General features: G+C 35.0%; 1 protein-coding gene across 1 annotated transcript; it reads right to left on the bottom strand.

Moving 5' to 3' along the window:
• Nucleotides 1-917: 917 nt before the first annotated feature.
• Nucleotides 918-14,178, bottom strand: LOC123523452 (uncharacterized). The gene is made up of 6 exons (XM_045301127.2): nt 13,884-14,178; nt 5,338-5,685; nt 4,833-5,081; nt 4,263-4,331; nt 1,681-1,887; nt 918-1,119 (listed from the first exon to the last, which is right to left on the bottom strand). The coding sequence occupies exons 1-6, from the start codon at nt 14,053-14,055 to the stop codon at nt 944-946; spliced, it is 1,221 nt and encodes a 406-aa protein (XP_045157062.2). The 5' UTR covers nt 14,056-14,178; the 3' UTR covers nt 918-943.
• Nucleotides 14,179-15,634: the final 1,456 nt, after the last annotated feature.

The following is a 15,634-nucleotide window of genomic DNA, read 5'->3' as shown; positions in this document are numbered from 1 at the left end:
GGAAATACCCGATGTTTCACAACTGCAGCAAAACAACACGACAAATACGTATTATGTCGAGTTGTCGTATTGACGCATAGGTTTGTTCTCGTCACACATTTGATTAGATGGACTTGGACAAGGTGACAACCATTATGATGAATTACAAGCGGAAGCGTAACCGTCCTTAAAGTTATACTTGTTAGGTACAGATTATGCTGCCGTAACATCAAAGTGGTCATTTAAAAATCATCTCATATTTAGTTATTAATATGCAGTTTCTTCTTTACCATATACTTATTATGCAAGAAAGACTTTTCAAATATGACGTTTTGATCTTTCCACTGAACCCTCACGCATTCTCAACGTGTACGTAGTGGCAGATTCTGGTATTAGGGTTCTCGTAGATTTACAATCAATGTTTTATTTCATACAGTGCTTTCAAAGATAGCCGAGAACGCGTACAAAAAAGTTAATTGTTCAACCAATCAGATCTACACAGGATATACAGACACTAAACAGAAAATGGCGAAAAAAATGGCGAAAAAATGGTAGTTTCGCATAATGGCGGATTCAAATTCCTTATTTTCTTTGCAATTTTTTGCTGAAATCTCAGGAAAGATGTATGCTTGACACTTAGGAAACATTTTCATAATGAAATGATAGCTTAACAGAATTTGTCACGGAATTTTAGTCATACACCGCCACTATCCAATACAATTTGGGTCTCATTTTTTTTAGCTCATTCCACTGTTTGTGTGCTTAACTGAAAACATTTTTATTGCATCAAACACGACAGCCGTTGGAAAATTGTCAATTTTATATAGAATAAAGAAGGCCGGTTATTAGTGTGCTCATGCCTACAGACATTCACAAGCCGAACAAACGGACAGGTAGTTGGGGCACATACTAAGTTAAGAAGTCACAAAACTCGAGCATTAATGAGTCACTGCACATTTTATTCTCATAATTTGCGAGCCACAAAATATACAGCAGTACACAGCACAAGCGGTAATAGCATAACAAATAACAGAAAGGCCCATTCTAACACTACTCCAACCTCAAGAAGTCTAAAAACTGTCCAGCACATGAAGTTATCTTCGGGGTAAACATTTATCCTCATTGCGATGATAACACTACCTGGAAAACAAAACAAATGATATCGTAAACATAAATTTTCATCGATTTAAATAATTTATCATGGAAATAGTTTGAACTATCAGTCAAGATGGGTCATCCAAAGTTCGATTTCATGTGTCAAGTCGACCCTATGTTTAGCACACTGGCACCAGACCAGAAAGAAATGCCAATGTATAATTTGTACCGTACCCCTTAGTATACTATAAGAAACACTGTCATGAACGGGAAAATATACTAACCCAGTTCGGTAAATGGGTACTACATGCATATTGAGCAAGACTTTAGTAGTAATTTATCTTCCATCGTGCACCAGTCATATTGTCTCAATATTTCACCAGTCATATTGTCTCAATATTTCATCTAGACATCAACAGAAAAAAACTTGGATGAACTTCCCTAATGAACTTCCGGTCTAGACGAAATGGTCGTGTGCACATGATTGTTATATTCGGATAAGTTGCGCATTTCGGTGTACTGATCACGTGCACGAGATAGACCGGCACATACACAATCGTTTTCACCTACCAAGCAGTTTTGTTTAGATCGTTATGAAATCATTACCAGATACGGCAGCCGCTATCCTCAGTATCACAATCAGAATGAAAGTTACTCCATGTCCCTGCACGTCATTCTTTTTAACACACCCTCCAATTCGTTTCGTCCATTCCATAATAGTTATCGGGAAAACAAAAACTGACAGAAGACCGTCTGTAATCAAGAATATATTCACATACAGTTCGCTGCTGCACTGTGTCAAACCAAGGGTGCCTGTCAAGTAAAAAGGAGGATCTTTATACATATGTTGCTAGCCCTGTTTTAAAGCAGACAAAAACAAGAGCTGTCCGTAAGACAGTGCGCTCGGCTTTTCTCAGTGCTTGACTCTAAATTAGAGCTTTGCCAGTAAAAAAAATCCAAGTTAAAAAGAGACATAACTCTGTCAAAATTCAAATCAGAGTTATGGGAATTGTGTCTCCTGGTGTAGACTTTGATAGTAAATAACTATTTTAAGTTTCAAGTCAAAAGCTTTAATAGTAATAGAGATATTTGACTTTATCAAAAAAAATAACAAAAAATTCTAAGTTAGAAAGGGACATAATTCTGTCAAATTTCAAACCAGAGTTATGGGGTTGTTTCTCCTGGTGTAGACTTTGATGGTTAACAAGTATTTTAAGTTTCAAGTCAAAAGCTTTGATAGTAACAGAGATATTTGACTTTATCAAAAACTTTAACCAAAATTTCTATGTTAAAAAGGAACATAACTCTGTCAAAATTCAAACCAGAGTTATGGGAATTGTGTCTCCTGGTGTAGACTTTGATAGTAAATAACTATTTTGAGTTTCAAGTCAAAAGCTTTAATAGTAACAGAGATATTTGACTTTATCAAAAATTTTAACAAAAAATTCTAAGTCTGTCAAAATTCAAATCAGAGTTATGGGGATTGTTTCTCCTGGTGTAGACTTTGATAGTAAATAACTGTTTTAAGTTTCAAGTCAATAGCTTTGATAGTAACAGAGATATTTGACTTTATCAAAAACTTTAACCAACAGCGACGCCGACGCCGACGCCGGGGTGAGTACAATAGCTCTACTTTTTCTTCGAAAAAGTTGAAGAGCTATACTGGATGTAAGACAAGTTAAAAATGTAAATGGAGAATGGAACTGTAACTATGAGGTAAATTTTGGTTTTAAGGTATTAGATCACTAATAGAGAACCTCCTTTTTGAAGAGTATTCAATTCCTACCATAGACCTATTTTTACTGCAATTCTTGAAAGGGGGGTGGGGGGGGGGCGTCGGTTCAAGCCTTCCTGGGACCAATTTTTTTCTCCTTATTTTCCTTTTTTTCTAGTAAGTTTTTACTTCTTTCAAGACCTATTATTGATTTCTTGCACAAAAATGGAAAAAGGTGAATCTTATCAGCGATTTCTTGGTGTTCAAAGTGAATTTACTACTTAAACAGAAGCCTGGGTAGAGTTACACATCTTTAAAAATATTGAGTTACACGCGGTGAAAGTTCTCTATTTTGCTTTCACTCTTAGATTATATATTGTGGAAGATAGATTTTACGTCTGTCCTAAGGTTATTTTTAAATGGAGCAAGCAAAATTCAAAACAGAAACACAGCATTCGACCTTACCTTTTTCAATGTTGAAGTTTGAATTCTTTCTCATTAAATCCGTTTACTTGAGGCACCATAGAAAAAATGATATTGACATTTTTATTTTGTGTTTTATAATTGTTTACCAATAGTCTGATGTTTCTTTTATTAAAATTAATGGTAAAATGAGGTCTCGGTAAATGTTTTGGATAGTGGCTATCACTTTGAAATTTGTCTCTACTTGAGCTTGAGGAGATACCATAAGTTATACAAAATTTATAAAAAACGGCACGGTAAAAGTTGTTTAAAAATTGCAAAATAGTGCAAAACACGGTTACCTTTCAGAATATACCAAGCAAAGGCCATTTTGTAAACATAACTATTAGTGATCTAATACCTTAAACGATATGCGACTATTTTTGTATTAGATATACAGGCTGTTGTCACCTATATACAATATCCAGGCAGAATAATAAATATTAAATAAATGTGATGCTAACTTTTCCATATTCATTTGCAAAGGGCCATAACTAGATACTATGCGTGTTGATGACAGTTTTGCTTAAGAAGTTACTTTGACAAGTAAGACAAATATCTCAAAGCTTTGGATATCCTTACGACTGTTCGATGTATTTATCAAATATTCAAGGCCTTCGTGTAGTTTATCGCCTGATTTATCAATTGTTAAGAGTTCCGATGCGCAGGAATTGAACCTCGAGGGCGTAAGCCCGAGAGGTTAAATATCCAAGTATATGAACTCTGAATAGACGATGAACCACAAGAAGGCATTGGTTATTTTCATTCTTACATTCTCATTTAAATATTTTGACAAAAATATACTGGACTTCAATTTTCCGAGAGGTAATGACCTTGACGTCATGTGGCAATCTGATATCATCATTGACGTCATAATGTTCTCTTACCGGTCCGCGCGTCAACCGATGCTAATCGCCATGACAGAACCTAAGTTTTTAACCGAGTGTTGGAAAAAAAAACTTTGAATATATACATATACATAACATATATGATATACATAGAGAAAATGTACCTGCACATATATAAATTAAGCCAAAAACAACATAAAGGAATATAAAAATCATGTCATCGCATCGACAGTCTGAAACAGATAAAAGAAACATGACAGGTAAACTGTTCTGAAAATAAAGTCTAGACAAAAATAAAATATCAAAAAAAGTAGCAACCTTTACATAGAAAAAATATAGTCTGTTGGTGAATGCAATCATTGAAGACTTGTAAGTTAAGTTATAACCAGACTTGAAATGTCAGTGAAAGAAGTCAAAACCTTGGCGGATTTTCTCAAAAGTTCGGCCGATGTAGGTTTATATAAAATGCACTGCTCAAAATATCTCTTAAAGTCTCTGCCCGATCTCCCAAACCAGTAAAATATTATGTGTACTGTGCTTTTTAGCTAATTATTATGTTCTCAGTTCTATTTTTAGTTCTTCATGCATTTCGGTATCTATTGTGTTTATGTGTATACAAAATAATTTGTAAAATGTAGAAATTTTCGGTTTTCGGGGAAATGATACATGTAATACTGGAAATCTGGTCCTCTTATTTACTCATGGTATGGTATGATACATAAAATATAACGTACATGAGCAATATTTATGGTTGATATCATTTGCCAGTTTATGTCGGAAACCCGCAAGACCCTGTGAATTTTCCCAGTTTTTCACCACCATGTCAGTAAACGTCAGCACCATGACGCTGTCACTTCTTTTTGGCGGCGGAGGTTTCTGGATGGCTGTTGAAATGTCGTCTGCTTCATTATTTCGGCTGAAGCTAGAGTACACATGACTGGTACCACTGTCGAAGGAATGGATGCCTTCATCTATACTCTCTCCTTAAATATAAAATGATGCTTACATTCTGTCTTGTAATTAAGTATAATGAAAAGACGGAATTGCTATAAAAGAATAAATCTCTTAAAAAGCAAAAACAAAACAACTAATGCTTTCAATACCTGCTAAAAGAAATCTGTAAGCATTCTAGTACATAAAAAAAATTCGAAAAAAAAAAACTGCGAACGAAGTTGAACTTTTTGTACCTGCGATTATGAAAAAAGTTTAATAGATATTAGTAATACATAAGGTATATACCTTTAATTTCAAAGTGAAGTTTGGCTGGATTTTTAAATAGCACGTCGAAGTCTGGTGGAGTAAATACCGCTGACCTGGATTTTGTTAGAAACTTGTTAATTTGATCTGATGGCGAGACAGTTTCTGTGGCGATCCCTTCATCTGGTGTTGTTCTTCGTGATGCTTCTGTTCTTTGCGTCTGTCTAAAATTTGAACCTTGATCTAATGGTGAAGTATTGTAGCCCGCATTTGGACGTTTAGTGACCTCATCATCTAAGTCTACTCTGGGAAATACTTGTGTGTACTTGGAACCTTGGTGCTCTTGTGAGACGTTGTAGACAGTGCTTGGGCTGGTAGCGGTCCTTTCATCTGCAACGAAATGCATGCATAATAATTACGTTATTAATTTTAGCCCCTTAATATGGACATATTCATTGTTGGGTTTAGAGTTATGCCGACACAATTTATCTTGTACCGCGACTTTTCCAGCTTTTTTTGTTGAAGGAAAATCTCTAGGTGCCCTCAAGGCATTATGTCATCAAGGGCGGACACCTTGGTAGAACCACCGACCTTCCGTAGGCCCTCTCGCGTAAAGAAATTTATACCCCAAGCGAGGTTTTAAACCCGCATAGGTGATTTCAAAGTCAATGGCTTTAACCGCTTGGCCACGGCAGTCTCCTATTGACAGTGTAGTTAAATTGATATTCATATATCTTTTTTATGAAAATTTATACAATATAAACGTTTAATGATGCAGTCAATAAAATATAGAATTAAGTCATTTCATTGACCAAACCTGTTATAAGATGCTCATCTGAAAATATTTGTGGGCTCGTAAAAAGAAAAATCAAAATGTTCCCGTAAGACAGGAGTTCCTCCACTATGTAATATTATGAGTGCATGAGTATCTTGTCACTAGTGGCACTTTGGATAATTTTGGACAGAAGCCTAAGTGTAGCATGGACCTTTGAGGAAGAAGTCTTGTTACAATTAAGAAATAATAAATCTGTTCCTATATTTTATCAGTTATTCTAACACGATCCGCAGCAATTGCTATATAAACATATAGCGAAATCGCCTATACATGAATCTACGATAAAATATGGTTGGCTGTTACATTTCACCCTCCTATGATTGTAACATAAGAGATTATACTTCAATTCCATGACATACGAATTATTTCAGGGCCAAACGGTTGAAAACAGCATTTCAAAAACATAAATATAATAAAAGTCATACTGACTTATGTGTAGGTCCGTAAAACACGTTCTGATCTCTACGAGCGAATTCAATTAGCTTAATTATGATTCAGCGGTGACGTCATAAATGTATGACATAAAGTATGACGTCATAATGATGTGACGTCATATAAAAGTTAAGCTCGTCACTCGTAACACAGGGTCAACTCGCCTAATTTCATGATTCTGTTCATAATTAGTTTGCGAGCTGTTAGATTACTAATTTATGAATACTTCTCAAAATTCTAATAAAAAAAAACAAATATCTATACGTTCCATTGGCTATGCAACACTTTCTAACCATAGGGGGTAAATTGTAACAGCATATGACCCGAATGACGTATTACGCTGAAAATGTAGTACTGTAAAATGCGAATTATTTGCGTTGTTAGAATCAAAATAATAAATATGTTCCAATAATTTTATCAATTAATAAAACATGGGCAGTCGTTTGGATGCGAATAATTAAATCATTCGTGCTACGCACTCGTGATTTAATTATTACGCATCCAAACTCCTGCCCATATTTTATTAACTGATAAAATATAGGAACAGATTTATTATTTCTTAAATAAAATATGGGCAGGAGTTTGGATGCGTAATAATTAAATCACGAGTGCGTAGCACGAGTGATTAAATTATTCGCATCCAAACGACTGCCCATGTTTTATTAATTGATAAAATTATTGGAACAGATTTGTTATTTCGATTCTAACAACACAAATAGTTCGCATTTTACAGTATACACTACATTTTCAACGGAATACGTCATTCGGGTCATATGCTGTTACAATTTACCCCCTATGGTTAGAAAGTGTTGCATAGCCAATGGAACATACAGAATTCTTTCTTTTTTATCAGAATTTTGAGAAGTATTTATAAATTAGTAATCTAATAGCTCGCAAACTATTTATGAACAGAATCATCAAATTAGGCGAGTTGACCCTGTGTTACAAGTGACGAACTTAACTTAGATATGACGTCACATCATTATGACGTCATACTTTATGTCATACATTTATGACGTCACCGCTGAATCATAATTGAGCTAATTGAATTCGCTCTTAGAGATCAGAACGTGTTTTACGGTCCTACACATAAGTCAGTATGACTTTTTATCATATTTATGCTTTTGAAATGCTGTTTTCAACCATTTGGCCCTGAAATAATTCGTATGTAATGGAACTGAAGTAGAATCTCTTATGTCACAACCATAGGGGGTTGAAATGTAACAGCCAACCATATTTTATCGTAGATTCATGTATAGGCGATTTCGCTATATGTTTATATCACAGGCACGGGTCCAGTGTATATTTTTTTGTTTGATATAAAAATGGGTTTTTTTTTCACACAAATATACTTTATATATGTTAGTCAAATGAAAATGAAAATCGGAGTTTATACCCTTGCAGCCGCTACCTGCATGATTGTACCTTCGAAACATTTAAAGCCTTCCATAAATACTAAACTGACCCCATAAATTGCTTTGAAAAACACAGTACTAGTCTCTACGAGCGAAATATTTCAGTTATCGCCGGTGATTTCATTCCGGATAGCAGACGTGTTCCTGGTTTTTATCACTTCGTTTGGCAGCTGAAATCGCCGGGGATATTTGGAATATTTCGTTCCTAGGGTTACGCTCTCAGAGTTCACCTTTTCCATGTATATGATATTGTGACCGGATTTTTTGTCATCGATTTTTTTTCATTTGACTAACATATATAAAGTATATTTGTGTGAAACAAAAAAAACATATTTTTTATATCAAACAAAAAAATATACACTGGACCCGTGCCTGTGGTTTATATAGCAATTGCTGCGGATCATGTTAGAATGACTGTTCATGCCAGATTATCCAGAAAAAAAGGCTTTAATATTTTACATGTAAATGATGTCTTGGCCTTTAAATTTGGGGAGTTGGTCTTTCATACTAAGATGAATATGAGTGCCAAGTTTGAAAGTCCCTCTATTCATACAAATAATATTATAACAGGCGAGGCAAAATCTAGACACGGAGCCTGGGTCTTACATGTGACATACTGTCTTGGCCTTACGGTTAATATTCATTCAAAACTTTTGAAAATCCACCAACATACATACACACAACATCTAGACCTAGACCGGGCAAGAAAAGCAACATACAGTATGTTACCTCTAAGCGTGACCGTGACCTTTGGGCTAGGAACCAGGCCGCGCAAGAAACAGTGCACGCTTGTGCCAATTTATTGGAAACCTTAAGTCTTTAAATGGAAAGATTCTTGACTGTGCATCATCCTTCACCTACCTTGGTAGCGTAATAACATCAGATGGCGGGAATGACAAAAATATCAAAGCCAGATTAGGAAAAGCCAGAGATGCCTTCATAAAGCTCAATAACATCTGGAAGACAAGCAACATTAGCAAGAACACTAAAATGAGGTTATACAATAGTTATGTCCTATCAGTTTTACTTTATGGAGCCGAATGCTGGAGAATGACCGAGAGGGATATCAACAGACTCTCAAGTTTCCACAACGGATACCTAGAAAGATCCTAAAGATATTTTGGCCCAGAAGAATAACAAACAAAGATCTGCATGAAGAAGCCAAAACAACAGACATGAGGACCATACTAAAACAAAAACGCTGGCGATGGATCGGCCATGGCTTAAGGAAACCACAGAACAACCTGACAAGAATAGCTTTTCGGTGGACTCCGGAAGGGAAAAGAAAGCGAGGACGCCAAAAGACAACTTGGAGACGCACAACAGAAATGGAGATCAAGGAAATTGGCATGACCTGGGGTGAGCTGGAGAGGAAAGCACAAGACAGAGAAGAGTAGAAAGCTTAGTCCTTGCCCTATGTGCCTCCGGGCACAACAAGGACTAGGTAGGTAGGTTAAGTCTTTGACTCCTTGATGTGACTTTTGACCTTTAAACTAAAGGTCCGGTCTTGAACAAGACACACTGACTTTTTGTACTGATCATTTATGCCAAGTTCCTTCGAAATTCGACCTTACACGGTAAAGTTATAGGCCAGAAATGATATTTCTCTCGCACGCACGCACACATAACTAAATGTCCCCATTGTTAATACATTATTTTTATTCATTCACATTCTAAAGTTTTAACAAATATGAACATGAATTTAAAATAGATGAAAAAAAATAACGAAAGCTGTCACAGTCAATGCGTTTTTTACTCTATATTTAAATGCTGGCGGGTTGTAAATGCAAATTAAAAATACGGGGTTAACACTGTTTACTGTGACTAGCAAAATGCTTTTTACGACGGCCAGACGCTCCCGCTTTATTAGAGAATGTATATAATAAGTAATTTAAAAAGTACATTGGTAGGACTGCCAGATGGTTCCCCTTGATGCTTTGTTTCATTCTCATGAAGTTTCATCCAAATTCTCACGAACTGTAAATGAAAAGAAGTCAGGGCAAATTGTTTTTAAATATACTTTTAAAGGACCAGAACTCCGCACTAAATATTCTGGCCGACAGTATTCGCATTTTTATTGGTTGTATATTCTTTTTCTGAATGACGTTATCATCACTATCGTAATTATAATAGTTTCTAAAGTAGGCCTACTGCAATTGCTTTTATTATCGTGTTATTATTTTTTTTATCATTATTTTTATCATAATTGTTATTATTTTTATGATAATCATAATAATAATTATCATTGTAAAATAATAATAATGATAATAATAATAATAATGATGATGATGATGTGACTATTATTACTATTATTGATGATGTTGTTGTTGCTGCTGCTGTTGTTGTTGTTGTAAAATGATTGCTGTAAATACTATGATTTTTATAAGAAATGTTGAATTTGATAACTTTCATTTGTCATCAATAAACAGAATTTAATGAAGTAATTACTTGCACCCAAACCCATTTGCTTTTGTTACCCATCATGTATAATGTATGTGCTTAATTTTTATTATCACGTGTCCACAACAATGTAAAAATATTTAATCAAATCTCTAACTGGTAGTGAAGATAACTGGTGAAGTTCTTATGAATTCTAATCAGTGTTTTCCGAGAATTAGCCCAGCAACTGAGAATGTCCGGAGGAACGCAAGAACGGACAAAACGTCGATAATGTGCCCCCACCCCGCAAATTAAAGGGAACGTCGAAAATATGCCCCCCCCCCCCACCCCCGCAAATTAAAGGGAGCAAAAAATAACATATGGCCATACTGTACCTTTTCAGTTCAGTCATTTTTCTTTACCGGAAAAGCCCTAAAATGCGCTCAACAAGGAAATGAAAGAATAAAATTGGTATTAAAAATATAAAAAAGGGGTCATAACTTTTTAAAAGTAGAAAATTGTGCACACCAACATGAACAAATAGATGAGTTTCAATCAATTTCCACATGTAGTTACTGAGATACAATGCAATTTAAAAGTACTAAAAAGAAATATTATTTTGTTACCTTGTTCAGACTCCGAACATCCGTAATTATCAAAATACATGTTTTACATTCCTCCCAAAAATATGAAAATACCAATGGTTTTATTTATAAAATTTAGATATTTACGCATGGATAATCTTTTATTGTATAATCTATTGTAATGCTTTTATTGGGACGAAGTTCTACCCCGAGGTGGAAAAACATGATAAACAACTTTATAATCTTGCCGATGTGAAAATCGTCCTTTGTTATAGTTATAACACGTCTGTGCTTTCGTCTGTAAAAGTTAGACATAAGAAATTGTACAGTCGATCTCTGTTCGCTCGTACTTGACGAGACCAGCAAGACTTGCTCGAGTTATCGTTAGTTCAAGCCATCGGACAAGATTCATTAAACGGGGATATTGCCGGGACCTGACGAAGGGTGGTTTACAAATTATCTGAGTTCCAGCGAACGAAGTTTTACTACACCTTGGGTATATATCCGATTGACACGGTCACATTTTTTTTCAATTCGACCACTCAAAACTGTCCCGCGCATTCTGCAGAAACAAAGAGCTATAAAAATAAATTCGTAAGGCTTATTTGCCAGCAGCCAATATCAAAGTACAATATGCATAGTAATGATAGTTTGCATAAATTGTGTATGAATGGGATTTATTGCTCTCCGCCTATGTCCAGTTCGTTTTAAAATGCTAAAAAGATATTGGCCGAGGCGAAAGAAAAGGGGTGACCTGACTTGTAGTGTCGTAAGAAATATAATAGAACAATACATGGTGTATAACCGATTCGGAGTGTTTATATAGTTTTTGTTTGTAATGAACGACTGTTTGGTATATCACTAGACGACAAACGACGAATCGCAATTTTCATTCAGTCAGTGCTACTTTCAAGGCAATCTGACTAAAGTACTTGATCTTCTAAACGAAGATCTGAGAACGACCTATTCACATTCGTCTTCTGTATATTTTGGATTTCCAATATTGCTATTTTTATTTGAACCAATCAGACAACTTGTTCGAATGTCGAAGAGTAAGAAAAATTTGCACTCAATCCAGGGCTCGAACCCGGGACCTCTAGCTTACAGAGCAAGTGTCCTACCGACAGAGCTAACCGGCTAAGTGACATCTTTCGAGATAAAAATTGTTGATATCAAAAACCAAGGCTTTTTAAAGCTTGCAGAATGTTGTAAGTTAGCTTTTGATTGGCTAGCGGAAGGGTCGTCCGAACGAGGCTATCAATAGCTCGTTGTCAGATCCTATGCGTAGCGTATAGGATGTGTACTTTAGTCAGATTGACTTTCAAGGCTAAGTGAATTAAGCCCAGTTGCATACGAGTGCCTTGCTTTGTGTCTCTGCCAAAATGAGGGAACGGGACCACCAACTAACCAGTTGGATCGAACCAGCAGACTCGCATGTCTTATTCAAATATTGTTATTGCATGTTTATACTGAAAAAAATTCTCTCCTTTTTCTTGAACCTTGGCGAAAAATAAGGTATTCTACATGAAGAAATAGTTTATAAAGATTGAGAAATTATCATCTGAACCAAAATTATTTTGAATACGGCACAGCTTCATACAGATATTCAGTTGCTTTTTTACTTTTAAGCTCAACTATTTGAAATTTTTCAAATGGTAGGCTACAGTTTTTATAGTCACCCGACTTTCTTCGGCGTCAGCGTCACAAAAGTTCAGGTTAAAGTTTGCGTGTAAGCAGGTTTCTCAGAAACTACTAGACCAAATGCTTTCGAAATTCAAAAGTGTCTTTGGCATCATAAAATGATTTCTCGTGACAAGTTACTTAACTCTCGTTTTTATTTTGTCAAAATCATAATCCTGGTGCTACAGGCTTAGAATTTCAGGCTTTTTCAAGTTTTGCATGTAAGCAGGTTTAAAAAACAACAACAAAAGTACCAGATCAAATGTTTTCATACTTCACACATGTATGTCTATGGCATTATAAGTTTACCTTACTTGGCAAGTTATATAACTCAGGGTTCAAATTTAGACAAGCATACAAGCTAAATGCTAGTCGAATTTGAAAATAGCTAGTGGGCTTGGAATGTACTAGCTAATTTCAGCTAGTCAATAATATACCAAGCAAATGTCTTCAAAGCTGTTCTGCAGGTATACATTTTTCTGCATGAAAGGAATGTTATCATTTATGTTTATAAATGATATTTCATTGTTCAACAAAACTCTGATATAATGCATGATTGCAGCTTGCATCAAGTTAACATGGAAGGTTTGACTTTAGCTTGTAAGTGGATAAAATGGCATTAGCTATTTTAAGCTAATATATTTTTTTTTTGTGACTGGCTACTTACAGAGTTAATCAGTAGGTTTTGGCCAGTAAAATGTGAATAAAGTAATTAAATATTATTGTTTAACATTAGCCGGTATCTTTTCATTTTAGCTAGTGAGCAAAAAGGGCACTAGCTACTTTTAGCTAGTAGAAAATGTTGCTAAATTTGACCCCTGATAACTCTAGTTTTTATTTTGTTAAACTTATGCCCTTTTTAACCAAAGACTACAAATAGTCGAGCGCGCTGTGACCAGACAGCTCTTATTATACATTACTCTCGGACATAACCTCAAGCATTGTCAAAAAAGTTCGCTTTGACTTTTAGTCTGTCATCGTCTTTTTAGGATTTCTTTCCCTCAACTGATTCAGCCAAATAAAAATTGTCTGTTAAAAATATTGATACTAGAAAATAGACAAGATTAACAAAAATGTCAATGTGTGGCGACTTTGAGATATATTTACATTTTCTACCAGAAATCTACCAAAATAAGCAAAGCAACCAGCGAAAATTAAAATATGGTTTGGATTAAACCTTTCAAACTTGGTGAATTTAGTCAGAAAAAAATCCTTACGCGCATTCTATTTATCATTATTAAAGTTATAGAAATCATAGCTCACCACTCGTTTTATATCCAGACAGACCGCCTCCAATCGTTTGTGGGGACTGCTTTCTTCTAGTTCCAAACATCATTGCAGGTATCAGGGTTGCTGTTTCAGGGTAAAAGTCTTCCTCATCGCTATCTATTACTGAAGTTTTGAGGTCGCAAATTCTAACTGTTTTCCGCGTCATATTTCATATACAAGTGTCATTTTGGTAATTACTGTATTTAAAATATTTTTCTCATTTTGCATGTCATTTATCCGACAATTTATACAAAATGTAGGTCTCTCCTTCTATATTGTGTATTAATGTGACCTTTCTCTCCTCTCAAGCAAAAGAGGCTATAATTAATGTATTGTTTTATTTTAACTAAAATGTTGCTCTGGAAGTTTGCAAGGTATATATATAAAATAAGATTAAACTGGGACTATATAAAGGTTTTGTACTAAAAGCGTCCAAAATACATAGTGGGCTTCTAAATTATTGTTAAAGCTATTCTACGGCAATAGAAATTACACTTCAAAAAGAAATCCAAAGAAAAGACATGCAGATTTAAAGATTGTGGAATGTTTCTGTCCCCAGCCCACTACACACACATTTATTCCATTGTTTCAACACATTTCTATCAGCCCGAATTGTAACGAAAATACATGACTGGTACGAATGTCATGGAATATGAACCTACTTAAAGATATTCATATCTACTGTCTTACATTCGGGATTTTTTTTAACTAAACGTGTGTGTTTAAATTTATCTTTGTGCGAGAGGCAATCGTCTCAATATATCCTTACTCTTATAATTATTGTTTGTGGTCCAGTTCAAAACTGAATGCACATCCTAAGCCATCCAAATTATTTTGCGTGCACATATCTCACAATTTTTATTTACATATACAGCACTTTTTAACTAAAACACATTTCAATTTTTATCTCCATTTAAAGAATTTATCCACTTTTCTTTTTTTCCCATATAAATTTACATTTTTATACTACTTATTCAAGCGTCAGCGATTTCCCACTGGTGGTGTGGAGTCGGGATGGTAATTAGAGGACAACCTGCTATACCGGTTACGTTATCCAGCCAGACATCAAGATTAGAAATCGATAATTTCGAAGTCCGTATAATTTGGACATACGTTTAGTTTTTTCTTTCACTTATGATGAATAACCAGTTATGTACAATATTTCAAACTGAGGAAAACTGCGCACTGAGTGAGAAACTGACCAAAAATATGTAAAATGTATTTCAGCTACATACGTGAAAGGTCTGGAATAGGTTCACTTTTACTAAAACCCTTCGCTTCTATATTTGTCAAATGTCTGGAAGGGCCAAGTAGACAATAAGAAAAATGTGTACACATAGTATTTTGTATTTTGTTTAAAAATAAAGTGTAAGAAGCGCTTTTGGAAGTATAGAACTCAAGTAAGCAAAAAAAAAAAAAAATAAATAAAATAAAAAAAATAAAAAAAGTAGCAAACTATGCTTGACAAGTGGTCATGAAATTCGCAACACCCCTCACACCCCACCACCCTTAGCACCGGCTTCAGCGGAGTTTTATTATACAAATATATCCATTTGTTGGACTCCATGGTCGCAAATGAAGAGAGACTTTTACAACATTAAGCCAACATACGAGAGACTGTTGGTGGCCACCACAAGTTAATAAAATCTAAGTAGATCCTTTGAAAACAAGATCCCTTGAAAGCATAGGATGCAAATGAAGCAAAATATCAGCAGAGTCAGTTCATGATGGACTCCATGATCAAA

This window comes from Mercenaria mercenaria, chromosome 3 (assembly GCF_021730395.1).
Source record: "Mercenaria mercenaria strain notata chromosome 3, MADL_Memer_1, whole genome shotgun sequence".
NCBI lineage: Eukaryota > Metazoa > Mollusca > Bivalvia > Venerida > Veneridae > Mercenaria > Mercenaria mercenaria.
Note: the sequence above shows the minus strand (reverse complement) of the source record. Positions and strands in the feature narration are given on the sequence as shown.

Excerpts from the sequence above, each read along its gene's own strand:
- LOC123523452 (XM_045301127.2), bottom strand. The coding sequence starts at position 14,055 with ATGACGCGGAAAACAGTTAGAATTTGCGACCTCAAAACTTCAGTAATA. Across the intron at positions 5,082-5,337 it reads ACTTCACTTTGAAATTAAAG|GAGAGAGTATAGATGAAGGC; the intron begins GTATATACCTTA and ends TTTATATTTAAG. Across the intron at positions 4,332-4,832 it reads CAACCATAAATATTGCTCAT|ACTGTCGATGCGATGACATG; the intron begins GTACGTTATATT and ends TATCTGTTTCAG.